Below are 27,732 nucleotides of genomic sequence, written 5' to 3'. Positions count from 1 at the left end.
AGGTCCATTATCATTCTACACAGGTTGGATTTGGTTTTAGTCATTTTATATTCCTTAGTAGATATTTTTTATTATTATTATTTATTCAAACCACCCGCAGGCCGGATTGGACCCCCTCACGGGCCATATGTTTGACACCCCTACAGTAGAGGAAACTGAATGCTGGCAGTCAGAGAAGAACACTAGCAGACTATGGGTGGTTTGGAAGTGTTGGGATTAGTGGAGCGTTTTTCATCAGCATCTCACTGCTCTTATCTTCACACTCTCAGAGCTTAGCTGAGCAAAGTGCTAAAATGAACTGTCTGGTCATTTGTGTTGGCAGATGATCACATTAATCTGTGTAATTAGTGGAAGATCAACAGTCTGTAAAGGATGATGTTGTTATCATGTCTGTTATGGCAGTGACCTCAAACAAATGATACCTCTCCAGTCCTCCTCACCCAGTAAATATTAAAAAGCACCGTGAACACGACTATAGCCAAGAGTTTACTTATAGAACTGTTGTCTTAGCAAGATGAAATTGGATTTATGTAGATGTCTATGTTCGTATTAGGGGTTAACATGGCAGTTCATACTCAAAATAATCAGCATTTATCTCCCTTCCTCTTATAAAACAGTAATACGTTCATCATCAGATTACCAATGAACAAGAACAGATCCCAGCAGATCCTCTCCCATTGGCCAGCAGTATGCCGTGACATTACGGTGTCAAGTAGAAGCGGAGCTTCAGGCGTGCAGGCAAGCAGCCGGGTGACGGGGGGTAATTGTGGTCTGTAATTGTGCAGTGAGTGTTGGTGGCACTGACACAACGGTTAGTGAAGCCAGATGCCCAGTGAGAGATAAGGATTCCACCGGTCTAGTAGAGGTTCACATGGGAACCCTGTGAATCAGAGTGGGTGGGAAAAAGGAAAAGGCCATGGAACGGTCGGGGAACATTCAGGGAACATTCAGGGAACGGTCAGGCTGAGAGGAAGGCTTCCCGAATGACATAGCAAATGGCCCGATAACGTGTGCTTGAGAGGGCGAGAGACAGAAAGAGTGTGTGTGAGAGAGGGGACTTAGCCTGATTTCTTAAATGAGAGGCTATATGCAGGAACAGCATACAAGTGTTCCCTAAAAACTGCTTATATGTTTTTGTATTCTATTCATTGCTCTGTAGAACGAGCTGTTTGCTACTGCAATGAATGGTCTTGTACTGTATCAGATTTGGTGTCAGATTTTATGCCCAGCCCAGCTAAGTCTTCTCTGGTGTCATAGCGAGTGAAAAGCAGAAGCACAGTGTGTAAAGCAGACTGACTGAATTAAGAAAAGCACATCTAAAATGAACAGTAAGTCTGGTGGACTTGTGTTACACGGTGACCTCAATCCCGACAGTCCCTCTGTGGCAGTTTATCTCTGGTTGGGATGTGATGATGAGAATAATATTTGTGGTTGTATGTTGAGATAGTAATACCACCGGAGTGGCTTTACTAGAGGAGGATATCTATATGATGTATTTATTTTGCTCTATACTGTATGTCCGTTTGCTCAGATGGATGTGTTTACCAAGGCAATTTGGGCTAAGTGCTTGTCCCCTATAGACACAATAGTGGGGGTTTCGTATCTCAAGTGCTGTGGTTGGGAACCATTATCCTTAACCACTGCACACCAACCAACCAGTTGGGTAACCGTGCCCTGGAGCACACGGCAAGGAATGAGAAAATCCTATCAAGTTCAAATCAGTCAAAAAGACATCTGGCATGGGACCTAATACAATTTTGCATGGTAATTGCAAGTTGCACATTGAACAGTTGTGACAGTTCACCCTAGGACTTACTGTACATAACAACCCCATGGACTAGAACAGTGGTCCCACACTGTGGGGAGCGCTCCCTCAGGGCGGCGCGAGGGGTTGGTGCCCCCTCCCCCCCATAAATACGTACTTTTGAAAGTTGTAATAGTAGAATGCACAAGGTGCAATGTCGAAATTGGATAGAGCATCATCAGTTCCCCTTGTCATGTTAGTCATTGTATACCTTGGAGAGCTACTGTGTTTATAACTTGACATAAATGTCCAGATCAACTAGCCCATGTCAGCAAATGTTTTTTTATTTAGCCCATAGATATTGGTGTAATTAGTCACTCAAATATCATATGAATACACGTTAGACATGGCAAAATGTATAGAATTGTAAGGAAATGTGCGTTAATAAAACTGCAACATTTTCTTTGAACCCAATGACAAAATGTGTACAATTGCAGGAAACAAGGTTTAAACATACAAAATTCTCTCTACTAACAAGAGGAGTGTGAACAGTTTGTGTTATGAACAGTGCTTGTTCCCATAGAAATATAGGTTCCTGAGTGGCGCAGCAGTCTAAGGCACTGCATCTCAGTGCAAGAGGTGTCACTATAGTAACTGGTTTGAATCCAGGCTGTATCACATCTGACCGTGATTGGGAGTCCCATAGGGCGGCGCACATTTGGCCCAGCGTCTTCTGGATTTGGCTGGAGTAGGCAGTCATTGTAAATAAGAATATGTTCTTAACTGACTTGCCTGGTTGAATAAAAAAAAAAAGAATAGGTGTGTGTGTGTGTATGTGTGTGTGTGTGTGTGTGTGTGTGTGTGTGTGTGCAGGGGGGGATGTTCCCCAATGCTGGAAGGGGGTCCCCAAGTGAAAAAGTTTGGGAACCCCTGGACTAGAAGACCATCATTTTACATGCGTTAGATAGGTTTACGGTAATGTTCACTACATGTGCTCAAGCCTGTAGACATGTTGCTAAAAGCAGTGACGGGCTAAAACTAGGTTATAAACTCAGCTGTATGTTGCTCAATGCTCACTGTAGACTAGCATATAGTCCAACCTACAGTTTTTTCCTTTAAGCAGTGACAGGCTGAAAGACTATAAACTGTATGTTGCTAAATGTAGACTGACTTCCTCTCTTCTCTCTGTAGAACCTGATGGCCAAGGCATTGTACGACAACGTCCCGGAGTCCCCGGAGGAGTTGGCCTTCCGGAAGGGAGACATCCTAACGATCATTGAGCAGAACACGGGCGGCCTTGAGGGATGGTGGCTCTGCTCGCTGCATGGGCGCCAGGGCATCGCCCCCGGCAACCGCCTCAAGCTGCTGATTGGTCCCATGTTCGACACCCAGTCCCCGGCCGCCCAATCGTCACCTACGGGCTCAGCCTACCAGCAGAAGGTGGGCGTGTCGTCGTCCCAGGGGCTGTACCAGGTGCCGCCCTCCCAGAGCCCGGGTCAGCAGGGCATCTACCAGGTGCCTCCAGGGCAGGATGTCTACCAGGTCCCTCCACAGAGGAGCGTCCTGGCTGCAGACAACACCCCCAGCAAGGTAAGAGACCTTGAGAGACAGAGGGTTGGGGGGAGACAGAGAGAGAGAGAGAGAGAGAGAGAGAGAGAGAGAGAGAGAGAGAGAGAGAGAGAGAGAGAGAGAGAGAATAGAGAGAATAGAAAGAATAGAGAGAATAGAGAGAATAGAGAGAATAGAGACCCAGAAAAATCTGAGCCTACACCGTCACTATGGTGAATGACTAAAACAATACAGAAATACACTATGGAAAAAGAAGAAACAGCACATCAGAAATCAGCTCAATGTAATTGAAGAATCCATTGAATGTAACCACTTCTGGGAAAACAAACAACAACACGAAGAGTTATCTATCATGATCAAATACAAATCTTGGAATCAACTATTTAGGACTACCAGAACCCACTGGATTCTCCAATTGCATTGAATGAACTACAGGACAAAATACAAACCCTCCATGTGTATTTGTATGTATGTGTATATATAAATATATATATTTACCCCAAAAATATATGGGGTTTTATCTACCCCCTAAAATGTTTTTATTATTTATTTCAGAGAGAGAGAGAGAGAGAGAGAGAGAGAGAGAGAGAGAGAGAGAGAGAGAGAGAGAGAGAGAGAGAGAGAGAGAGAGAGAGAGAGAGAGAGAGAGAGAGAGAGAGAGAGAGAGAGAGAGAGAGAGAGAGAGAGAGAGAGAGAGAGAGAGAGAGAGAGAGAGAGAGTTACTGCTCAGCTAAAGCTGGTCCCCTGACCTCAGGCAGGGTTCTGGGATTATCAAAGGGGATTGGAAACCCCATAAACACCATCAGACACAGGAGACATTAAATACTACAGGGCTTGGAGCTTTACAGTTTAAACCATGGGCCGTTCTGTTCTCCTGCAACGCCACTGGCCTCAGACCTGTCTTATGGAAGTCATTACACAGACATAGTCACAGGCCAGAGGGATTGCAGGGCTGCAAATGTAAATGAAATGTGGACAGGGTGTGCCCTGATGTTAGTTCACCACAGAACAGGTCAGTGTTTTTATGCATAGAGAGAGCAAGACTCCCATTTGGCTTTTTTGTGTGTTGGCGAGCTGTGTGTAGGGCCAGGGAAGCCACAGAAGTGCACTAAACGGGGCACAACTCATGGAAAAGCAAACAGTGCACCACCAAATGCCTGTACTTAGGTCTCTGCACTCAAACACAATACTCAGGTCACAGACAACAACCAAGCCCAGTGCAAATGGATTCACCAGTCGTCTATATGTCTATTTATGTTCCATGCAGTACAGTATAGTTGTGTATTTCTGTAGTGTAATAACCTATACGCTACAGTATATCAATAAAAGCACATAAATACATACAGTGCATTCGGAAAAGTATTCAGACCCCTTGACTTTTTCCACATTTTGTTACGTAACAGCCCTATTCTAAAATGAATTTAAAAAAATACAAATATCATCAATCTACACACAATACCAGATAACGACAAAGCAAAAACAGGTCTTCAGACATTTTAGAAAAAAATGGTAAATAAGTAACTAAAAATAAATAAATACATTTAAAAAATGAAATATCACATTTACATAAGTATTCAGACTCAGTACTTTGTTGAAGCCCCTTTGGCAGCGATTACAGCCTCGAGTCTTCTTGGGTATAACTATACAAGCTTGGCACACCTGTATTTGGGAGTTTTTCCTATTCTTCTCTGCAGATCCTCTCAAGCTCTGTCAGGTTGGATTGGAAGCGTCGCTGCACAGCTATTTTCAGATCTCTTCAGAGATTTTTGATCAGGTTCAAGTCCGGGCTCTGGCTGGGCCACTCAAGGACATTCAGAGACTTGTCCAGAAGCCTTTCCTGCGTTGTCTTGGCATTGTGCTTAGTGTCAATGTCTTGTTGGAAGGTGAACCTTCGCCACAGTCTGAGGTCCTGAGCGTTCTGGAGCAGATTTTCATCAAGGATCTCTCTGTACTTTGCTCCGTTCATCTTTCCCTCGATCCTGACTAGTCTCCCAGTCCCTGCTGCTGAAAAACATCCCCACAGCATGATGCTGCCACCACCATGCTTCACTGTAGGGATGGTGCCAGGTTTCCTCCAGAAGTGACGCTTGGCATTCAGGCCAAAAAGTTCAATCTTGGTTTCATCAGACCAGATAATCTTGTTTATCATGGTCTGAGAGTCTTTAGGGGCCTTTTGGCAAACTCCAAGCAGGCTGTCATGTGCCTTTTACTGAGGTGTGGCTTCCATCTGGCCATTCTACCATAAAGGCCTGATTGGTAGAGTGCTGCAGAGATGGTTGTCCGTCTCGAAGGTAAAGAAAACAACTGTTTTGCTTTGTCATTATGGGGTATTGTGTGTAGATTGATGAGGATTTAAAAAAAAAAGTTTTATCCATTTTAGAATAAATCAAATCAACTCAAACTTTGTCACATGCGCCGAATACAACAAGTGTAGACTTTACTGTGAAATGCTTACTTACAAGCCCTTAACCACCAGTGCAGTTCAAGAAGAGTTAAGAAAATATTTACCAAGTAGACTAAAATAAAAAGTTACAATAAAAAGTAACACAATAAGAATAACGATGCTATATACAGGGGGCACCGGTACCGAGTCAGTGTGCGGGGGTACGGGTTAGTTGATGTAATTTTGCATGTAGGTGGGGGTGAAGTGATTATGCGTAGATAATAAACATTGAGTAGCAGCAGTGTACAAACGGGGGGGGGGGGGTCAATGTCAATTGTCCGGTGGTGATTTTATGAATTGTTCAGCAGTCTTATGGCTTGGTGGTAGAAGCTGTTGACTACGTCCTAGATTTGGCACTCTGGTACCGCTTACCGTGCGGTAGCAGAGAAAAAAAGTCTATAACTTGTGAATGGAGTCTCTGACAATTTTATGGGCTTTCCTCTGACACCGCCTCTTGTATAGGTCCTGGATGGCAGGAAGCTTGGCCCCAGTGATGTACTGGGCCGTTCGCACTACCCTCTGTAGCGCCTTGCGGTCAGTAGGCTGTAACGTAACAACATGTGGAAAAAGTTAAGGGGTCTGAATACTTTCCGAATGCACAGTATCTGGCCGTTTCTCGGAGGTAGTTTCCAAGCAGTTTCACATCGCATTTAAAACATTTAAAAAATAATTACAACATATGGAAGTCAATGGAAAGGGAGTGGCGGAGGTACATCACTGGAAGTTATGTAAAATATATATATATATATATTTATTTTTTTTCTTGTTTATTCAAAATCTTAAAAAAATGGATAAGACACTCTATTCCATCCCCTTAAGAGAGAGAAATTAATTATATCCTGGTGGTATTTCTTCTATCCGGGGGTATTTTCAACAGGAAGGCATGAGTTAACAGAGACGTTACCAAACTAAGGTGTGTGTTTGTGGGGTAAATAGGGAGCAGGCGCCTGGAGCTTAGCTATGCATTCCAAATGGCACCCTATTCCATTTATAGTGCACTACTTTTGACCAGGGCCCATGGTCAAAAGTAGTGCACTATGTAGGGAATAGGGTGCCGTTTGGGATACACTTCGGATCCAGGAATGGAGCTGCGATAAGCCAGTCAGCCAATCAGGAGGCACCAGGGGCCTGAGCAAGAGACTCAGAGAACAGAGACACTAGCTCAGAACAAAAAGGCCTGTCAATCAATCCCACCTGTACTGTGCAAACATGCAGTCTCCGTCTGAAAGGGCCCATAGAGCTCTGGTCAAAAGTAGTGCACTACGTAGGGTATAGTAGGGTGCCATTTGAGGCACAACCATAATCACACTCAGAACAGTGCTACTACCATCACTATCACTCCCCCTCTCACTGATAAGTAGTTTACTAAGGGAACGGAATTAAGGCTTTGATGAAAAGGTCAATTAAATAAGTCTATATGAATGTGCCTCGTGTCTACACGCTACAATGTATAATCAACTTGTTTGAGATTAAATTTAGACTGTGTCAATGTCGAAAAGTGCAATCTGTGTATAGCAAAGTGGTGCCACTGCAGATTTCAGCTGTGTTCCTGAATACTGGCCATTAAAGAAAGCCGCAACGGATGCCTCTGTGTGCTCTGTGGAGTCCAGACAGACAGTGCTGTGTTGTTTTCCACTGAGTTCTGAGTGACTCACTGATTTGCCAACACCGAGCTGTGCTTGGCCCAAATATCACCCTATCCCCTATATAGTGCACTACTTTTGACTAGCCAATAGGTAATAGGGTGCCATTTGGGACATTGCCCTGGTCTAGGTTGATGAAGAAAGAGGCAGGCCAGCTCCGTTGTTGAATGGCTGAGTGGTTACTGCATTAAGGGCTGTTCAGGTGTGATGTTCTGGCTAATTAAGCTGGTTAAAAGGGAGGTTAGGGGGATTTCCTGGTTGCCAAGCACGCACGCACACGCGCGCGCACACACACACACACACACACACACACACACACACACACACACACACACACACACACACACACACACACACACACACACACACACACACACACACTTCCTCCTTTCAAGGAGTCAAATGATTATGGGCATTGAGGCAGACAGCCTCCTATACTGAGAAGCCCCTCTCATATCCCACCAAAGCCACCATGTCACAGCTGTGAAAGGACACAGCTTTGTTACTCAGGCAAAATGCAAGTTTAGCTTTAAAAAACAGATAATAAACATGTTGTATCACAGCGCCTCTCCTCTCTCTAAAGATCCACTTAACTGTACTGTATTTAAGAATATGAATATGTATATATAAATAGTTTGTAAATAGTATTTTTGTTGTCATTCCTATATCTAACTTTTTTGTATTATTTTGAATGAAATGTAATATCTGTTCTTCTTGTCTATAACTGTCTGTACTTTGACATGCATTTGTAAATGTTATGTGGACCCCAGGAAGAGTAGCTGCTGCATGTGCAGAAGCTCATAGGGATCTGGATAAACAGAACTAATTGTGTGTGTGTGTGTGTGTGTGTGTGTGTGTGTGTGTGTGTGTGTGTGTGTGTGTGTGTGTGTGTGTGTGTGTGTGTGTGCGTGTGTGCGTGCGTGCGTGTGTGCGTGCGTGTGTGTGTCTAGCATGCCAACCCCTCTGTGAAATTTCAGATCGGCAACTGGTTATTTTTATATTCATGTGACGTAGGGCTTTGGTATATAAATGCACACTGAGGTTTGGCACTGGCTCTAGCTATCTCTCTCAGGCTACTCAGTTTGATGCTGCGGCCCTGGCTGCCTGTCCTTGTGTAACCCTTCAGAGAGGGTGAGCTAAAGCGCCCCAACCACAGCTGCCCCATTCAAGGCCCCAGTGTTGGCCCATAGCTGGCCCGAAGCTGGGAGCCATCCTTGGGGCTCTCTGCCACACAAAGAGCCCCTCACAGAGACCAGGAGCTGCCTTGCACCCCCCTTTGTCGCACTGGTGTTAGATGGCAGTTTTATCATCAGTCACTGGCCCTGGTTCTTCTGATTCTCAAAGGTGCGTCTGTTTCTCGCTCTGTGTTCAAAGGCCCCGCCGAGCCTCTTATCTACTCCTACCAGTCCTCTTCCTCACATCCTGCCTCAGCAAGACAAGGCTCGCTCCTTCTATGGCCACTTCCTGTCTCTGTCTTATACACATGTAGAGATCCTATCATTCGCTGATTCGTGGACTGTGATCAACAGTAAGAAACACAGTGCGACTGAGTTAATAAACTCCCACAAGTCACAGAGGATTGAGGAAGTGAACTGCTTGGGTAACTGAGTTGGCCGTTAGAGTGGAGGTAACCAGGTTAAGCTCCAATAAATGGCTTGTTTGTGAGGTTTGCAAGACATTGCTTGACTACTTTTGACTAGAGCCCTTTGGCCCGATCAAAAGTAGTGCACTCTATATGGAATAGGGTGCCATTTGGGACGCAGAAGTATTTTCTCCCTCTAATCATGTGTGAAAAATGAATTATTCCTTCCTGTTGGGCTCCCTCCTTTAGACACGTGTCTGCTCTCTATTGTCGCCGCGGTGACGAATCACTGGCCTGTGTAATTTGACCCAGGGCAAGGTCATAAATCCCATTGTATCAAAGGGAATTGGTGTCCATGTTGGTGTTGGTGTCCATCCACCGCACACCAACATAAATAGAGAGAGAGAGAGAGAGAGAGAGAGAGAGAGAGATCCTTCCAGAAAAGTAAAGATAGAAGAAAAATGCTATTTCTGCAGTGCCAAGGAGTAAGAAAGTGTGGAGGGAGAAAGAGAGGACAGGAAATGTTTGTCTGATAGGTAACTCCATTTTCCCCGGTTTAAAATCTATGCTGACAGGGACAGCTAGTAGGTCTCCCTTCTCCCTGCTTTTTCACTGTCTCACAAATCGAAAAGGACATCTTAATAATGAATAAATTCCTGGAAAGTAAACAGGAAATGGCCGTTCCATCATTAAAACTCCCCCTATTAGTATAATTTCTGCCCATTTTGAGATTAAAAAAGTCTTTGATCAGAGGGAATAAAAGATTATCCTTATTAGCGATGGAATCAGTGAGCATGTGTGCATAAGTGTGTGTGTGAGGGCTCTTTTAACGCCCCTGGTAAATGCCCGATCTTTACTTGGTTTTGACCACATGGTCACATCGTCATCATGGAGATCGAGGCCTCGTGGGATTGGCCACTTAATTACCTGCATTAATTAGTTTGCCATGTTATATAGGCCACCGTCGCTCTGAGCTGTGGAAGGGAACATTAGTGTTCAGCTGAAGTGAACGTTGTTGAGAAATAACCTATAATAACACTGTAAAGCTATACGACTGTGAGTCAGCAGGGTAGAGGACAAGGGTAGCATCCCAAATGGTACCCTATTCCCTATGTAGTGCATTACATTCAACCTGTGCACTATGTAGGGAATAGGGTGTCACTTGGGACGCAAGCCCATGATTCAGCACGACAGGTGCCCTCTGTAAACCAAGGTGCCCTCTTGAAAGGCTATTATAGGAACTCTGCCACACCCCTTCCCTTTTGAGTGACACTTACAAAGAATAACATCACTAATGCCACTCTCTTACACGCTATTAGTCATATCATTAATAATGTGTATTGGGTGGCAACGGATTGAATTTCCCTGGTACTGACATGGCTCCCTGTGTGGCTTCTGCCCACCCTCAGTGACTGAAAGCTGAAACAACACCATTGTGTTGACAATTGCTAATGAGAAGATGGGGGGGTGAAGGGAGGGATAAAGGGGGATGAAGGAGGGATGGGGCGGGGAAGTATATGAGAGAATGGTGGCTTTACTGTGTCAGCAGCAGCCACACACACACTGAGGAGTGGGTAAGGATGGTGATGTCAGGATGGCGATATAGGGGGGAATGGATGGATGGAATCACCCCATCCAGTTCTAACAGGGGTCAATGGCTGCCTGGCAATATTTTTATTTTTTTTATTTTTATTTTTATTTTTTACTAGGCAAGTCAGTTAAGAACAAATTCTTATTTTCAATGACGGCCTAGGAACAGTGGGTTAACTGCCTGTTCAGGAGCAGAACGACAGATTGTGTACCTTGTCAGCTCAGGGATTTGAACTTGCAACCTTTCGGTTACTAGTCCAATGCTCTAACCACTAGGCTACCCTGCCGCCCCAATATGATTGTCACCATTAGGGTGATCTGGCCACCGTTGACATGTGTCATCAAGTCATCAGCGTGTGAAATGACAACCTAGTGTGCCTTTCTGCACCTACGCTCACACCTTCCAGTGTTCACACACACAAACCTACACAAACATTCACACTCAAACTAGCTTTCTTTCAGAGCTGAAGCAACACTGTCATCACAATGCAGGGTTAACTTAAAAAGGTCAAAGTAGTGAACAGTTGACAATGACATTTTAAATCTACTTAAAATACTAGGCTATGTATGTATTTATCAAACCCATGAAGTCATTGTTGGCAACATGACACGAAGAATACCACTGAAATCATATGCGGGGAAAAACCCAGCCTGTCCCAACTAGAATCTGTCAGCACATTAAAGTAAATGTGGTGTGGGCTGAAAGAATAATGAGTCACTCAGAACAACCCAGTACTATCCCAACAATGCATGCAGCACCTTGGGGACACCATTTTGAACCTGATCCTTCTGTAGTCACCCACAGTCCTGTGTGACTAGTCCATGATAGAATCCACCTAAAGAGCCTGTCTGCATCCCAAACGGAACCCAATTCCCTATGGGCTCTGGTCAAAAGTAGTGTACTACTGTATATAGGGAATAGGGTGCCATTTGGGACAGATCCCATCACCTGAGTGGGAAAAAGTATTTACCCAGTCCCTGGCATATATGATGTCATCAACACTCACCCACCAAGACTGTATTTTCTGATGCTGCCGTCTGCCTGCCCATCCCCATAAAGGAACCAGTCAGGTCAATATTTACCCAACCACCATTAGGAGCGCCAAGTACCCCGGCAGAGCCCGCCGCAGCGGCAAAGCCTGCTGGGTAAACAGTGGGTGAAGAAGGGAAATAAATGAGCAGTGTTTGTCTGGCAGTGAATGACAAGACCTCGTTATGGGAAGAGTGGAGTAGAGAGTGGCTGTCTGCGTCAAGGAATGGCAACCTATTCCCTTTATAGTGCACTACTTGTTTTGACCAGGGCCCAAAAGGCTCTGGTCAAAAGTAGTGCACTACAAAATGGATAGGGTGCCATTCGGGACATACCCTGACATGCACCTGTTGAGGAGCCAGATTGGTCACTGTGGTTTTCTGGCTTTCATAGGTACCATGTTAGCCATCTCCGGACTGTGTGTGAGAGAGGGTAACTCAAAAACAGAGATCTCCTTTTGTGCAATGCACATTCACTGCAACTTTCCCACACATAGCCACGCCACAGGGAGTATAGGAACTACAGAGAAAGCAACAAGGACCTTTTAGTCCAGGACTTTCCTTTGTTGTGTAAAGGGAAGCTATGCTGGTGTGTCTGGTTACACATGCCCTGGGAGCTTGTACCCAATCAAAGATACACGTGTGTGCGTGAGAAGAATAAAATGTAGCATGGCTATTGGTTCCCATGCCTAGTCTTAATAATAGGATCATGGCTTTTTTCAGTCTGTCATAGCTTGGTTGACTCACACTAACCTGTAGTGAGTAAAAGTTTAGTCTGTAGGTCCTACAGGGTGAAGTACAGTTGAAGTGGGAAGTTTACATACACTTAGGTTGGAGTCATTAAAACTAGTTTTTCAACCACTCCACAAATGTCTTGTTAACAAACTAGAGTTTTGGCAATTCGGTTAGGACATCTACTTTGTGCATGACCCAAGTCATTTTTCCAACAATTGTTTACAGACTGATTATTTCACTTATAATTCACTGTATCACAATTCCAGTGGGTCACAAGATTACATACACTAAGTTGATTGTGCCTTTAAACAGCTTGGAACATTCCAGATAACGATGTCATGGCTTTAGAAGCTTCTGATAGGCCAATTGACGTAATTTGAGTCAATTGGAGGTGTACCTGTGGATGTATTTCAAGGCCTACCTTCAAACTCAGTGCCTCTTTGCTTGACATCATGGGAAAATCAAAACAAATCAGCCAAGACCTCAGAAAAACACATTGTAGACCTCCACAAGTCTGGTTCATCCTTGGGAGCAATTTACAAACGCCTGAAGGTACCACGTTCGTCTTTATAAACAATAGTACGCAAGTATAAATTCATGGGACCACGCAGCCGTCATACCGCTCAGGAAGGAGACGCGTTCTGTCTCCTAGAGATTAACGTACTTTGGTGCGAAAAGTGCAAATCAATCCCAGAACAACAGCAAAGGACCTTGTGAAGATGCTGGAGGAAACAGGTACAAAAGTATCTATATCCACAGTAAAATAAGTCCTTTATCGACATAACCTGAAAGGCCGCTCAGCCAAGAAGCCACTGCTCCAAAACCGCTATTAAAAAGCCAGACGACGGTTTGCAACTGCACATGGGGACAAAGCTTGTACTTTTTGGAGAAATGTCCTCTGGTCTGATGGAACAAAAATAAAACTGTTTGGCCATAATGACCATCATTATGTTTGGAGGAAAAAGGAGGAGGCTTGCAAGCCGAAGAACACCATCCCATCCGTGGCAGCCTCATGTTATGGGGGTGCTTTACTGTAGGAGGGACTGGTGCACTTCACAAAATAGATGGCATCATGAGGTAGGAAAATTATGTGGATATATTGAAGCAACATCTCAAGACATCAGTTAAAGCTTGGTCGCAAATGGGTCATCCAAATGGACATTGACCCCAAGCATACTTCCAAAGTTGTGGCAAAATGGCTTAAGGACAACTAAGTCAAGGTATTGGAGTGCCATCACAAAGCCCTGACCTCAATCCTATAGAAAATGTTGTGGGCAGAACTGAGCAAGGAGCAATGTTGTGTGCGTGCGAGCAAGGAGCAAGGAGGCCTACAACCTGACTCAGTTACACCAGCTCTGTCAGGAGGAATGGGCCAAAATTCACCCCAACTTATTGTGGGAAGCTTGTGGAAGGCTACCTGCAACATTTGACCCAAGTTAAACAATTTAAAGGCAATGCTAAGAAATACTAATTGAGTGTATGTAAACGTCTGACCCACTGGGATTGTGATGAAAGAAAGAAAAACTGAAATAAATCATTCTCTCTACTATTATTCTGACATTTCACATTCTTAAAATAAAGTGGTGATCCTAACTGAACTAAGACAGGGCATTTTTACCAGGATTAAATGTCAAGAATTGTGAAAAACTGAGTTTAAAAGTATTTGGCTAAGGTGTATGTAAACTTCTGACTTCAACTGTGCATACGGAGCCTGGATATGTATGGACTGTATGTATGGATACATATGTATGGATAGGAATCCCAACCATGAGCACCTTTAATTACACTGGGAGGGTATTTACAGATCTCTCCCTCCCTCCCTCTATGGGAAATATATGTTTAAATTGCCAATGCAAGTGAAATGGATAAACAAAAGTTAAATAAATAATAAAAAGTAAAAACAGTAAATATTACACTCACAAGTTCCAAAAGAATAGAGACATTTCAAATGTCATATGTCTATATACAGTGTTGAAACGTAGTGCAAATAGTTAAAGTACAAAGGGGAAAATTGATAAGCGGGGCGTAGCAAGTGAACCCAAGTGCAGACTCAGGTGAGGAGACAGGGATAAGGTAACTAAGGTATTTATTGAACAGCGGGGGGAAGATGGGGTGGCCAGGGGAGCCTCAGACAGGTAGCAGGGAAACAAGGACTGAGGCTGGGACAAAGGGAGCGAAGGCAGGGTAAGCAGGTCCGGAGCAGAATCCAAGGAAGCCGTAGAGCGGGGGGTCCTGAGCAGGGACGCAGGACTGCCGAGACAGGGACCAGCAGCAGAGCGGACGGAATGATCAGAGATTACAATCTGGCAGCATGGAAGTGGCAGGGCTGAGTATTTGTAGAGGTCTTGATTATGAAACAGGTTGCAGCTGTGCCTCCAGCACACCTGTCTCCACTCACACAATCACATGCACCCACACACAGAGAGAGAGGGAGATAACACTGGGGGAATGGCAGCAGGTTAGGGAGACACAGGATGAGAAGTAGAGGGTGTGTCAGGGGCAGATGTAACAAAAATAAATAAACATATATATGGGTTGCATTTACAATGGTTTGTTCTTCACTGGTTGCCCTTTTCTTGTGGCAACACTATTGTTGCTGTGATTGCACACTGTGGTATTTCAACCAATACATATGGGAGTTTATCAAAAATCGATTTGTTTAAAAAAAAAATGTGGGTCTGTGCAATCTGATATGGTCATACATTTAGCAGGATGTTAGGAAGTGCAGCTCAGTTTCCACCTCATTTGTTGTGGGCAGTGTGCACATAGCCTGTCTTCTCTTGACTGCCAGTGTGGCCTTTCTCAATAGCAAGGCCATGCTCACGGTCGGAACATAGTCAATATTTTCTTAATATTGGGTCAGTCACAGTGGTCAGGTATTCTGCCACTGTGTACTCTCTGTTGAGGGCCAAATAGCATTCTAGTTCTGCTCTGTTTTTTGTCAATTCTTTCCAATGTGTCAAGTAATTATCTTTTTGTTTTGTCATGATTTGGTTGGGTCTAATTGTGTTGCTGTCCTGGGGCTCTGTGGCGTCTGTTTGTGTTTGTGAACAGAGCCCCAGGACCAGCTTGCTTATGGGGCTCTTCTCCAGCTTAATTTCTCTGTAGGTAATGGCTTTGTTATGGAAGGTTTGGGAATCACTTCCTTTTAAGTGGTTGTAGAATGTAATGGCTCTTTTCTGGATTTTGATCATTAGCGGTTATCGGCCTAATACTGCTCTGCATGCATTATTTGGTGTTTTACGTTGTAAACGGAGGATATTTTTGCAGAATTCTGCATGCAGAGTCTCAATTTCGTGTTTGTCCCATTTTGTGAATTCTTGGTTGGTAAGCGGTCCCCAGTCCTCACAACCATAAAGGGCAATAGGTTCTATAACTGATTCAAGTATTTTTAGCCAGATCCTAACTGGTATGTTGAATTTTATGTTCCCTTTGATGGTATAGAAGGCCCTTCTTGCCTTGTCCCTCAGATCATTCAAAGCTTTGTGGAAGTCTGTGGCACTGATGTTTAGGCCGAGGTATGTATTGTTTTTTGTGTGCTCTAGGCCAACGGTGTCTAGATGGAATTTGTATTCGTGGTCCTGGCAACTGAATCTTTTTTGGAACACAATTGTTTTTGTCTTACTGAGATTTATTGTCAGGGCCCGGGTCTGACAGAATCTGTGCAGAAGATCTAGGTGCTGCTGTAGGCCCTTCTTGGTTGGGGACAGAAGCACCATATCATCAGCAAACAGTAGACATTTCACGTCAGATTCTTGTAGGGTGAGACCGGGTGCTGCAGACTGTTCTAGTGCTCTCGCCAATGTGTTGATATATATGTTGAAGAGGGTGGGGCTCAAGCTGCTTATCCCTGTCTCACCCCCCGGCCCTGTGAAAAGAAATGTGTGTGTTTCATGCCAATTTTAACCACAAACGTATTGTTTGTGTACATGGATTTTAAATTGTTGTATGTTTTTCCCCCAAAACCACTTTCCATCAATTTGTTTAGCAGGTCCTCATGCCAAATTGATTCTAAAGCTTTTTTGAAATCAACAAAGCATGAGAAGGCTTTGCCTTTGTTTTTGTTTGTTTGTCAATTAGGATGTGCATGGTGAATTCGTGGTCCGTTGTACGGTAGTTTGGTAAAAATCCAATTTGACATTTGCTCAGTACATTGTTTTCACTGAGGAAATGTACGAGTCTGCTGTTAATGATAATGCAGAGGATTTTCCAGAGGTTGCTGTTGACGCATATCCCGCAGTACTTATTGGGGTCAATTTTGTCTCCACTTTTGTGGATTGGGGTGATCAGTCCTTGGTTCCAAATAGGAGGATGATGTTAAAGAGTTTAAGTATAGCCAATTGGAATTTGTGGTCTGTTAATTTTATCATTTAATTTAGAATACCATCAACCCCCTAGGGCTTTTTGGTTTGCAGGGTTTGTATTTTGTCCTGTAGTCCATTCAATGTAATTGGAGAATCCAGTGGGTTCTGGTAGTCTTTAAAAGTTGATTGTAAAATTTGTATTTGATCATATATATGTTTTTGCTGTTTGTTCTTTGTTATAGAGCCAAAAATATTGGAGAAGTGGTTTATCCATACATCTCCATTTTGGATAGATAACGCTTCGTGTTGTGGTTTGTTTAGAGTTTTCCAATTTTCCCAGAAGGGGTTACATTCTATGGATTCTTCAATTACATTGAGCTGATTTCTGATTTCTGATGATTTCTGATGTGCTGTGGAGGTGTAGGCTCAGGTTTTCTGGGTCTCTGTTTTTGGTTGGATCGGTTTCTCAATTTCTTTCTTAAGTTTTTTCATTCTTCATCAAACCACTTGTCATTGTTGTTCATTTTCTTAGATTGTCTGCTTGAAATGTTTTGATTTGATAGGGCAGCTGATATGTCAAATATACTGTTCAGGTTTTCTACTGTCAAGTTTTACAGTGATTTTTTTTTTCCTGGAAATTGTCTAGAAGGGATTGAATTTGCTGTTGCATAATTGTTGTTTTGGTAGATTTCCACACTACTTTCCTTCCATCTATAGCATTTCCTAATATTATTCATTTCCTTTGGCTTTGATGCCTCATGATTAAGCATAGCTCTGTTCAAGTAGAGTGTGATTTTGCTGTGATCTGATAGGAGTGTCAATGGACTGACTGTGAACACTCTAAGAGACTCTGGGTTGAGGTCAGCGATAAATTAGTCTACAGTACAATTGCCAAGATATGAGCTATAGGTGTACCTACCGTAAGAGTCCTCTCGAAGCCTACCATTGACTATGTACATACCCAGCCTCTGACAGAGCTGCAGGAGTTGTGACCCGTTTTTGTTGGTTATGTTGTCGTAGTTGTGTCTAAGGGGGCATATGGGGAGGGAAGGATGTCACCTCCAGGTAGGTGTTTGTCCCCCTGTGTGCTGAGGGTGTCAGGTTCTTGTCCAGTTCTGGCATTTAGGTCGCCACAGACTAGCACATGTCACTGGGCCTGGAAATGGTTGATCTCGCCCTCTAGGATGGAGAAGCTGTCATCGTTAAAGTATGGGGATTCTATTGGGGTGATATAGGTAGCACACATGAGGAAATGTTTCTCTGTTGAGATCATTTCCTTATTAATTTCTAGCCAGATGTAAAATATTCCTGTTTTGACTAATTTAATAGAGTGGGTTAAGTCTGCTTTATACCAAATTAGCATACCCCCAGAGTCTTTTCTCTGTTTCACACCTGGTTGTTTGGTGGATGGGACTACCATATCTTTGTAACCTAGAGGGCAACCATTGGATCTGTTTATAATCATGTTTCTTTGATGAAGTCTGGGTCCCTGCTCTTTAGGCTAATGGCAGATGACCTCAAACCTTATATATTTGAGGGTGAGATATATCTCTCTCTGTATCTCTCTATACCGCTCTCTTTCTTTCACTCTCTGTATCTCTCTCTGTGTCTCTCTCTCTCTTTCTCTCTCTCTCTTTCTTTCTCTCTCTCTCTCCACTGAGACATTCATCTTCGTCTGGTGGATGGATGGGGTCTAATGCTGGGGTTTTGGATGCCATCATTCAGCTTATAACTTCTCAAAAATAGGAGGTATTAGGATGGCTACACAGGGACTAAAGAAGAGACCATAGAGATCTCAGTGTAGCCTCAGTGCATTCCAAATGGCACCCTTTTCCCAATATATAGTGCACTACTTTTGACCAGAGCCCTATGAAATAGGGTTCTATTTGGGAAGCAGCCTCTTGCTACCTCCCTGGAGTCTTTCTGTCTTTAGAGCAGGAAGCCATACGTATGGTTCCCATTTTCAAGCCCTGTCAGTGAACCCTGCATGTTCCAGTGTGGTGATGGTGGTGTGTCTATGGAGGGGGAGGAAGGGACAGGGAGAGAGAGGAGGGGGTAGCGGGATACAGGGAAGGGGGAAGAGCATTCCGTACATTCTTCTGTCTGTCTGACGCAGCGAGGAAGTCTGGAGCTCGGAAGGCTGGGATATACAGGGTAAGAGTAGAGAACTGACAGAGGTATGGGAGGGAGAAAGAAAGATTGGGAGGGTGATTAACACTTACGGGAAAGAGAGAGGTGGAGGAATGTGACACGAGTGAAAAAGTGATGGAAAGGGAGGAAAAAGCGGTCTGTTCCTTTCTTTCTCGCCTCCCTTCTCCTGAGGAGCCAATGTGACACCCATGTTTCTGGGACGTCTGTTCTCTCGCAGCACCACACCTCATGACAGCTCAGTCCCCTACTTCACGGTTACGTGGCTGCATCCCAAATAGCATCCTATTGGGAATAGGTTTCCATTTGGGATCTACCCAGAGAGAACAGAGAACAGTGCCTACATTCACTAGGCACCAAGCAGAAGAATACTTAAAGGGAGTCCAGGGAGGGACTACCTGAACATTTCCAATAAGAAACGCTGGTTTTCGCTTGCCGTTCCATTGTGCACTAATGAATACAAACCAACTATGGGAGCCACGAGAACCATAGGTTTCGTCAGAATGACTCAGGGCCTGCAGTAACAAGTCATAGGACGTATGAGGTGAACTGTGTGTACTGTGTGTAATTTGTAAGACTATCACTGTTGTGGAACTGTCATGAAACAGTTGTCGAGACAGAGGTCCTTATAGTGTTGTTTCTTGTGTGTGTCCTGGTGTGGACAGGTGGTGACCCCAACACAAGTGGGACAGTCTTACGCCTACAGCCCTGGCCAGCACACCCAACAGGACCTCTATGACGTTCCTCCCATGAGACCACAGGGGGTAAGTGTCTCTACCTCTACACATAACATAGAAATTCTTATGTCAATCCATCAGGGAAAATCTAAAATGGCACCCTATTCTCTATGCAGTTAGCTACTTTGTATGAAACACTGAGGCTTTGTCTGACATGGCACCCCAGGGCCCTGGCCAAAAATAGTGCACTATATAAGGAACAGGGAGCCATTTGAGACACAGCGTCAGTGTTTTACTTTGCTGTTTCTGCCATTCAATGTAATCTATGGTATCCTGATTTGGGAATGTCACTGTTTTCCAGGTGTATGACATTCCTCCTGGGAAAATTATGGGATCGCCTTTTCCTGGACAACATTGCAATTCTCCTTCCCAAGGAGGAGTCTATGATGTTCCCCAATCCACTCAGATGGACCCCCGGACACAAGGGGTTTACGATATCCCTCCCTCTACGCAAAGGGTATGTCAGACCACTCAAACTACACAGAGAAACACTACCCACACTGAGACCACATTTAGAAGGTTTATAACCTGGTCATTCTACATTCTAATAAAGTCAAAAGGAAGCGGTAGCCATTTAGGTCCGGAACATTTTACTATTTATTTATTGATACATGCTCTAGTATCCCTCTTAATTGCATGGTAATAAATGAATATGTCAAATTATCATATTTATTACATTTTCGCGGTTCCCTAAATGAAAGTGTTGCCTGCCAATAGTGTTCGAGCAAAACTCGCTGAGTAGCATTCTCTCTTTCTGCATTCACTCCAGCAGGGAAGTCAAGGACTAAATTATTACGTCTCTGGGGATATATCCCAAATGGCACCCTATTCCCTATATAGTGCACTACTTTTATCCAGGCCCCATAGGGCTCTGGTCAAAAGTAGTGCACTTTGTAGGGAATAGGGTGCCATTTGGGATGTAGTCTGGGGCATCTTACATTACACCCTGGATACAGTGTTCTAGGCCCAGCCAAGGCTTAGGGCCATCAGTTTGTTTGTAATAACGTGAAATATGTGGGAACCCGTTATTTGCGTCGCTCCTAATTACGGTTGGGTTCGGGCTGTCTCGCAGTGAGGAGCACATTTCAAGGCTGACTGAAATCACTTACAGCCCACTCTTTTTATTTATCCAGCTCCGCTTTCACGCTACGTGCCATTTACGTCACAATCCATATTCCACACTGTCAGGACAATGCTAGATGTTTATTGCTTATGCGTTTTGCCATATTCAGGCTGATACTGAGTTATGGGGAAGGAATAGGAAGCTGAGCACTGAGGTTTGCAAATATAGTATGAACCGAAACAGTCGGTTCTGTCAGTTCCTCAATATCTAATTGAAATAATGTGGTGCAAAGCCTGTTTGTTATTGATTTGGTAATCTGTATTTCTGTAGCTATGACTCATTGTTGCATGCTGGTTGATGCGCTGTCTACTCCCCTCCTTACTGTAGGCCGTCATTGTAAATAAGAATTTGTTCTTAACTGACTTGCCTAGTTAAATAAAGGTTAAATAAATAAAAAAATATTAATACTGTAGTCTATGAGGCACTCATCCAAACGCTTGTCTTTTCTGTACAGGTGTACTCTGTGCCTCCCTGCCGGAACACCCCAGCCCTCCAGGAGGGAAACTACGATTTCCCCCAACCTCTCAAACAACACAAACAACAGGAGGGCATCTACGACGTACCCCCACCCACCCTCACCAAACCCTCCCCGCCCCCCCAGTCCAATTATGACTTTCCCCCCAGCTCCGAGCCAATCGGACCCCACCACCTCCAACGCCCTGTCGCCAGCGACAACGAAGGCATCTACGACGTGCCGCCCCCCGCCCACCAGCTCTCAGGGGCGGGGCCTCGTGGCGATCTGTATGATATCCCCAGGGGGATGCAGCAGCCCCCCTCCCAGCACCGCTCCACCCCCCAGGAGAGGGACATGGGGAAGGGCCAGGGCGTATATGACATCCCACCTGCTCTGGGGGACATGACAGACGGGGTGAACCGCCTGTCCTTCTCCAGCACGGGCTCCACACGCAGCTCCATGTCCACCTCTTCCACCTCCACGGTCTCCAGCGCTGAGGGCCGACTGGCCCTAGATGTGGACCAGGCAGTTCAGAGGCTGTACCGCCTGCATCAGGCCGTGGAGGCCTCTGTGGGGGCCCTGCAGACCCTGGCCTCCTCCTCCCACTGGAGGACTTACCCCTTCATGGAGCGCCACACCAACGAGGTGCGCACCGTGCTGGACAGGGTACGGGCAGCCCTGGCAGACTTTGTGGTATTTGGCAGGGGTGCTGTGGCCAACGCCACGGCCCTGTCAGACCCCAGCCTGCACAGTAAGCTGAGGAGGCAGCTGGGAAGGCTGGAGGACTCCCAGCAGATCATCCTGCAGACCTACCAGAGCCTGGAGAACTGCGGCTGGGCCCTCAACGCCCTGGCCACCTCCAGCAGCACCAAGCACCAGATTAAGAGTGACAACCTGGACCGCTTCGTTATGGTTTCCAGGACGGTGCCCGACGATGCCAAACAGCTGGCCTCCTCCGTGGGGGGTAACGCCGAGCTGCTCTTCAGGCGGGCGCCAACCATGAATGGGTCCTCCTACCCCAGGGGGGGCACGACAGAGGAAGCCGTCCTCCATCCTCTCACCTCCCCGTCCTCGGACAGCGACAACTACGTAGGCCAGACCAAGCCCTTTCCTGTGACCTCCAACCAAGACAAAGGCAACATGAACAATAGTGAGAAATGTGTGAAGAGCTGGATGGAGGACTATGACTACGTCCATCTGCAGGTATGTTTGACTCTGACTCTAGCCTGACCTACCACACAGATGTTACATTTACTGTACACAAAACGTTGGTCATTAAGCAGACACTTATCCAGAGCGACTTACAGTCGAGCATTCAATTTAGATGGTAAGACAAACGGTAGCTAGGTCAAATGTTAGCCCATCACATCAACATATAATCCCTGATCTATGCGTGAGAGTTTAGATGTGAATCACTAGATTCCTATACAGTGTCTTAAGTGTGTTGACACAATATTTAACCTTTAAGGGAAACGCTAATCAGGTGGTGTTGAGCATGCTAGCTGCATTATCAGTACACTCTTAGAAAAATGTGCTATCTACAACCTAAAAGGGTTCTTCAGCTGTCCCCCATAGGAGAACCCTTTAAAGAACCCTTTTTTGTTTTACTGAGCATCAACATGTAGGACTATATGAGAGGGACTATGTTTTCAATCCTAATCTGAGTAGCAGGAATTGTATCGCAGGTTATGCATTGGGAATTACATGTGTACTTACCCTCTGCTGTTTGAATCTGCTGCTTTGGTTAGTCTTCTCCTCAGTCACACTCTTGTTTCTCCTCAGGGCAAAGAGGACTTTGAGCGGCAGCAGAAGGAGCTCCTGGAGAAAGAGAACATCATTAAGCAGAGCAAGTTACAGCTGGGACAGGAACAGGTAACGGCTTCTTTCCTCTTTTGGCCAGTCTGGGCCACCATACTTAGTCATGCATATTCATGTATTAGTATTGTTTTTATGCACTAGATTTACAGTATTAAAGGCCCACTCCTCAATTTGAAAAACAACAAAACGGTTGCTCCGCCACGTTGGTTTTCTATAAAGCTGAGAGATGTGGGCAGAGAAATGTATCCACTCTCAAACAGACTTCTCATACTGTTCACATAATTTATTGAACATACAATATATTCAAACGCTCACAGTGGATGACCTTTCCTTCATGGGTTCAGAGACAGTGCCTACCTCCTAGAATAGAGCAGAGCCAGGAGGACACATCTGGCCCACTCTGACAGAGCAGTCAAACATACTGCCGTAGAACAGGAGATTAACCTTTTCACTCCTGTAATCATGCAGCAATTATCTTCTCTATGGAAGAAGAAGGAGAATTCCATGATGAAATTGATATGTAGGATGTATTTTCATCATGTTTATTGTGTACATTAGAGATGTCCGTCTCCATAATACCACACAGTTTATCTACTTGTGTACATTTTAAGACAATTGAGAAATGGAACCAAAAATATTGATCAGACTTTACTCTTTCATGTCACAGATTAACCAGTTCATACAGTTGGAGCAAGAGGTGATCAAACCAGTGGAGAATGACATTACACAGTGGATCGCCCACCAGCACCCGACAGGTCCCTCCTCCTCCCCCTCAGACTCCTCCTCCTCTCCCTCCCCTTCCCTGGCTGGAGGCGGGGCCCAGCTGTGTGGGCGGGACCGTCAGCTGCTGGGCTTCTATGCAGAGCAGTGCCAGCAGCACTTTGTCACATTGCTCAACGCAGTGGACGCTTTCTTCGGCTGCGTGGGCGCCGGCCAGCCACCGCGCATCTTCGTGGCGCACAGCAAGTTCGTCATCCTCAGCGCCCACAAACTGGTGTTCATCGGTGACACCCTGTCCAGGCAGGCAGCCACGCCCGAAGTGGCCAACCGGGTGATGAACTCCAGCAACGTGCTCTGTGACCTGTTGAAGACAGTGGTGGGAGCTACCAAGACGGCCGCGCTGCACTACCCCAACACAGCCTACGTGCAGGACATGGTGGACAGAGTCACGGATCTCTCACACCACGCTCAACAGTTCAAAGAACAGCTGCTGCAGATGGCTGCTTTGTGATAGTTTGCGTTGTCATTTGTCACTTTCTGGTCCCGCCTATTTCACCACAGCAACCTGTTTATATACCGTATATACAGTATCTATATATATATCTATATATATATATATATATATATATATATAATTGCTTATTGTTAATCTTAAAAGTACATTTTTGGGCTGTTGTAAATAGTATCGTTTTCTCTGTTCTGTAAATATTAGGCTCTATTTTTGTGTAGATTGTTTTATATAATTAATTATGATATGGAAATATAGATGTGATATCCGTGGCTTTTTAGGGTTACTTGGACATGTTTTCGTAACATTCCAATTTCATATATTATAAAGCAACTTGTGATGATGACGACATGTCCGGTTTTTCTTTCATTTTCACCTGTAAATTGTTGACGTGCCCTACTGCTGGAAATGACAGTAGTACTTTGTGTAAATGGTTTGATGTCGTACTTATTTTATTGAAAGCGGTAGGGTTCTCAACAGACAAAGTAAAGGACTGTTCTTACCCATATGACTGTCTTTTTATTAAAAAAAAAAAAAGAACTGCTGGAGACTAGTGGGCTCCACTTTGTTTGCAGACAGTGCACATGACATGACATAACCATGAGTTGTTAAAGCTCACCGACCTATGTTATTACACACACACACACACACACACACACACACACACACACACACACACACACACACACACACACACACACACACACACACACACACACACACGTCAGAGATATTATTAACTGGAGTAACTAGAGACCAAAGACCAAAATGGCTGGACTGGTACACAATATTGGCATCAACAGTGAAACTCACAGCTAAAGCCTGGTATTCATCTCTTACATTCACCCAGTGCTGGGTGTGGTGGAAATAAATAAAATGGGTATGATAACGACCAGATGGTAAACCGCTCACGTTTTCACATACGGACGAAGATACTAGTCATGTTTGAATATAAATGAGAACGTAACAACAACAGAAATGTACAGTATGTTAAAGAAGTAGACTTGGAATTCTTAGAATACTCAGTAGTAGATGCAGTCAATCATGTTAACATCAAGATAAGTTGCCTCACCTTCGCTCTTATTCTCCTGGATCCTCATGTTATTTTCCATTCCATGTCATATTCAATGAGGATTTTTTTAATACCATGTAAGCCTCAGATGGGACGATGAAAGACGGGGCTAAAGGATTTCACGGTAAGCGGGGCAGGGCCAGCGCAGAGTCCATCCATGCCAAATGATCAGTCTTAGCCTGTGGAACATCTTTTATGGCATAGTTAGGAAGGTGGGAGAGGGGGACAGAACATCACGCCCAACTGGTCTTGATCTGGAAACTATCTTTAGCATTTTCTCTTTTCATCTAGAACGTGTCATAACACAGTGGTTAAGGGTCATAACATAGTTCTTGATGCACAGTACACAGATGAACCATCGTTTTATGGCACGGCCTACTGAATAGTGCAACAGCATCTAATGAAAGGCATTGTGGGTTGGATATGCACACAGCCTTAAGATACAGCTAAAAAACATTAATCGTTTATTTTCCCTCTACCCCTCTTGACCCTCCTTTTCATTACAGCCTGACTGAAATACACTGACCATATACTGTAGTTTCTCCCTGTGGAGAGGTGGGCCTGTGGCTATAAGGGACTGGTAAAGGGGTATGGAGGAGATGCCTATGCCAAACCCCTATCAGCTCCCAATCAGAAAACTTAACTCACAGAGCCTGGGTCTTAACAGGCCATCAGTGGTATTATCACCTGCTGCATTCCATTCACTGCTATCCCAGGGGACGAGACGAGAAAACGGAATCCGCTCTGGAATGGCTTTTAAAAGGCTTAATTTAACCCAGAATGTGGATTGACACGGTAAATCAGGAAGATGTGTCATTCCCCCCAAGTCTCAGGTCCCGGGTGACAAGACTCTGTACTGATTTACCATCAGCTAATAATGGCATCCAGGCACATCTCGTGGTTGGCTCTGAAACAAACAATAGAAAGAAATAGCCCTTTGGAGACTGAGAGCTTTGGCTGCATATCTGGAGACTGAGAGTCTTGGCTGAGTTAACACTGCAGATCTAGAGACTGAGAGCCTTGGCTCAGTAAACACTGCAGATCTGGAGACTGGGCCTTGGCTGAGTAAACACTGCAGATCTGGAGACTGAGCCTTGGCTGAGTTGACACTGCAGATCTGGAGACTGAGAGCCTTGGCTGAGTTAACACTGCAGATCTGGAGACTTAGATCCTTGGCTGAGTTAACACTGCAGATCTGGAGACTGAGATCCTTGGCTGAGTTAACACTGCAGATCTGGAGACTGAGAGCCTTAGCTGAGTTAACACTGCAGATCTGGAGACTTAGATCCTTGGCTGAGTTAACACTGCCGATCTGGAGACTGAGCCTTGGCTGAGTTAACACTGCCGATCTGGAGACTTAGAGCCTTGGCTGAGTAAACACTGCAGATCTGGAGACTGAGACTTGGCTGAGTAAACACTGCCGATCTGGAGACTGAGCCTTGGCTGAGTAAACACTGCAGATCTGGAGACTGAGAGCCTTGGCTGAGTTAACACTGCCGATCTGGAGACTGAGCCTTGGCTGAGTTAACACTGCAGATCTGGAGACTGAGAGCCTTGGCTGAGTTAACGCTACAGATCTGGAAACCGAGAGCGCTTGATGAATGAATGACCTGTTTCAGAACTGGAGGTCAGTCGGTGCTGTGTTGCTCGTCCCAAATGGCACCCTATTTCTCACAGTGTAGGAAGAGTGGGTAACGCAGGCAAGCAAGGTGCTCATGAAGGCAGATATACTGAACAAAAATATAAACGCAACATGCAACAATTTCAAAGATTTTACTGAGTTACAGTTCATATAAGGAAATCAGTCAATTGAAATAAATAAATTAGGCCCTAATCTATGGATTTCACAACTAGGAATACAGATATGCATCTGTTGGTCACAGATACCTTTAAAAAAAGGTAGGGGTGTGGATCAAAAAAACAGTCAGTATCTGGTGTCACCACTATTTGCAGCGTGACACATCTCCTTCGCATAGAGTTGATCAGGCTGTTGATTGTGGCCTGTGAAATGCTGTCCCACTTCTCTTCCATGGCTGTGCGAAGTTGCTGGACATTGGCAGGAACTGAAACACGCTGTCGTACACGTCAATCCAGAGCATCCCAAACATGCTCAATTGGTGACATATCTGTTGAGTATGCAGGCCATGGAAGAACTGAGACACTTTCAGCTTCCAGGAATTGTGTACAGATCCTTGCTACATGGGGCTGTGCATTCTCATGCTGAAACATGGCGATGGTGGCAGATGAATGGCACGTCAATGGGTCTCAGAATCTTGTCATGGTATCTCTGTACATTCAAATTGCTATCAATAAAATGCAATTGTGTTCTATGTCCGGAGCTTATGCCTGCCCATACCAAAATCCCAACGCCACCATGGGTCACTCTGTTCATCATGTTGACATCAGCAAACCACTTTCCCACACGACGCCATACACGTGGTCTGTGGTTGTGAGGCCGGTTGGACATACTGCCAAATTCTCTAAAACGATTTTGGAGGCAGCTTATGACAGAG

At 44.8% G+C, this 27,732-nt stretch overlaps 1 protein-coding gene across 1 annotated transcript in view; it reads left to right on the top strand.

The window, feature by feature from the left end:
• Window positions 1-24,692, top strand: part of LOC139392356 (enhancer of filamentation 1-like) — a 43,464-nt gene extending 18,772 nt beyond the window's left edge. Inside the window, exons 2-7 of the mRNA XM_071140289.1 lie at window positions 2,936-3,334; window positions 19,453-19,551; window positions 19,826-19,981; window positions 21,102-22,304; window positions 22,884-22,973; window positions 23,587-24,692. Of these exons, the coding sequence (XP_070996390.1) occupies window positions 2,936-3,334; window positions 19,453-19,551; window positions 19,826-19,981; window positions 21,102-22,304; window positions 22,884-22,973; window positions 23,587-24,150 (2,511 nt within the window). The 3' untranslated portion in view covers window positions 24,151-24,692. The remainder of the gene's footprint in view (window positions 1-2,935; window positions 3,335-19,452; window positions 19,552-19,825; window positions 19,982-21,101; window positions 22,305-22,883; window positions 22,974-23,586) is intronic.
• The last annotated feature ends 3,040 nt before the right edge of the window (window positions 24,693-27,732 follow it).

The sequence above is a fragment of the Oncorhynchus clarkii genome, chromosome 32 (assembly GCF_045791955.1).
Source record: "Oncorhynchus clarkii lewisi isolate Uvic-CL-2024 chromosome 32, UVic_Ocla_1.0, whole genome shotgun sequence".
Taxonomy (NCBI): domain Eukaryota; kingdom Metazoa; phylum Chordata; class Actinopteri; order Salmoniformes; family Salmonidae; genus Oncorhynchus; species Oncorhynchus clarkii.
The sequence above is the reverse complement of the archived record's forward strand: the minus strand, read 5'-3'. Positions and strand labels throughout refer to the sequence as shown.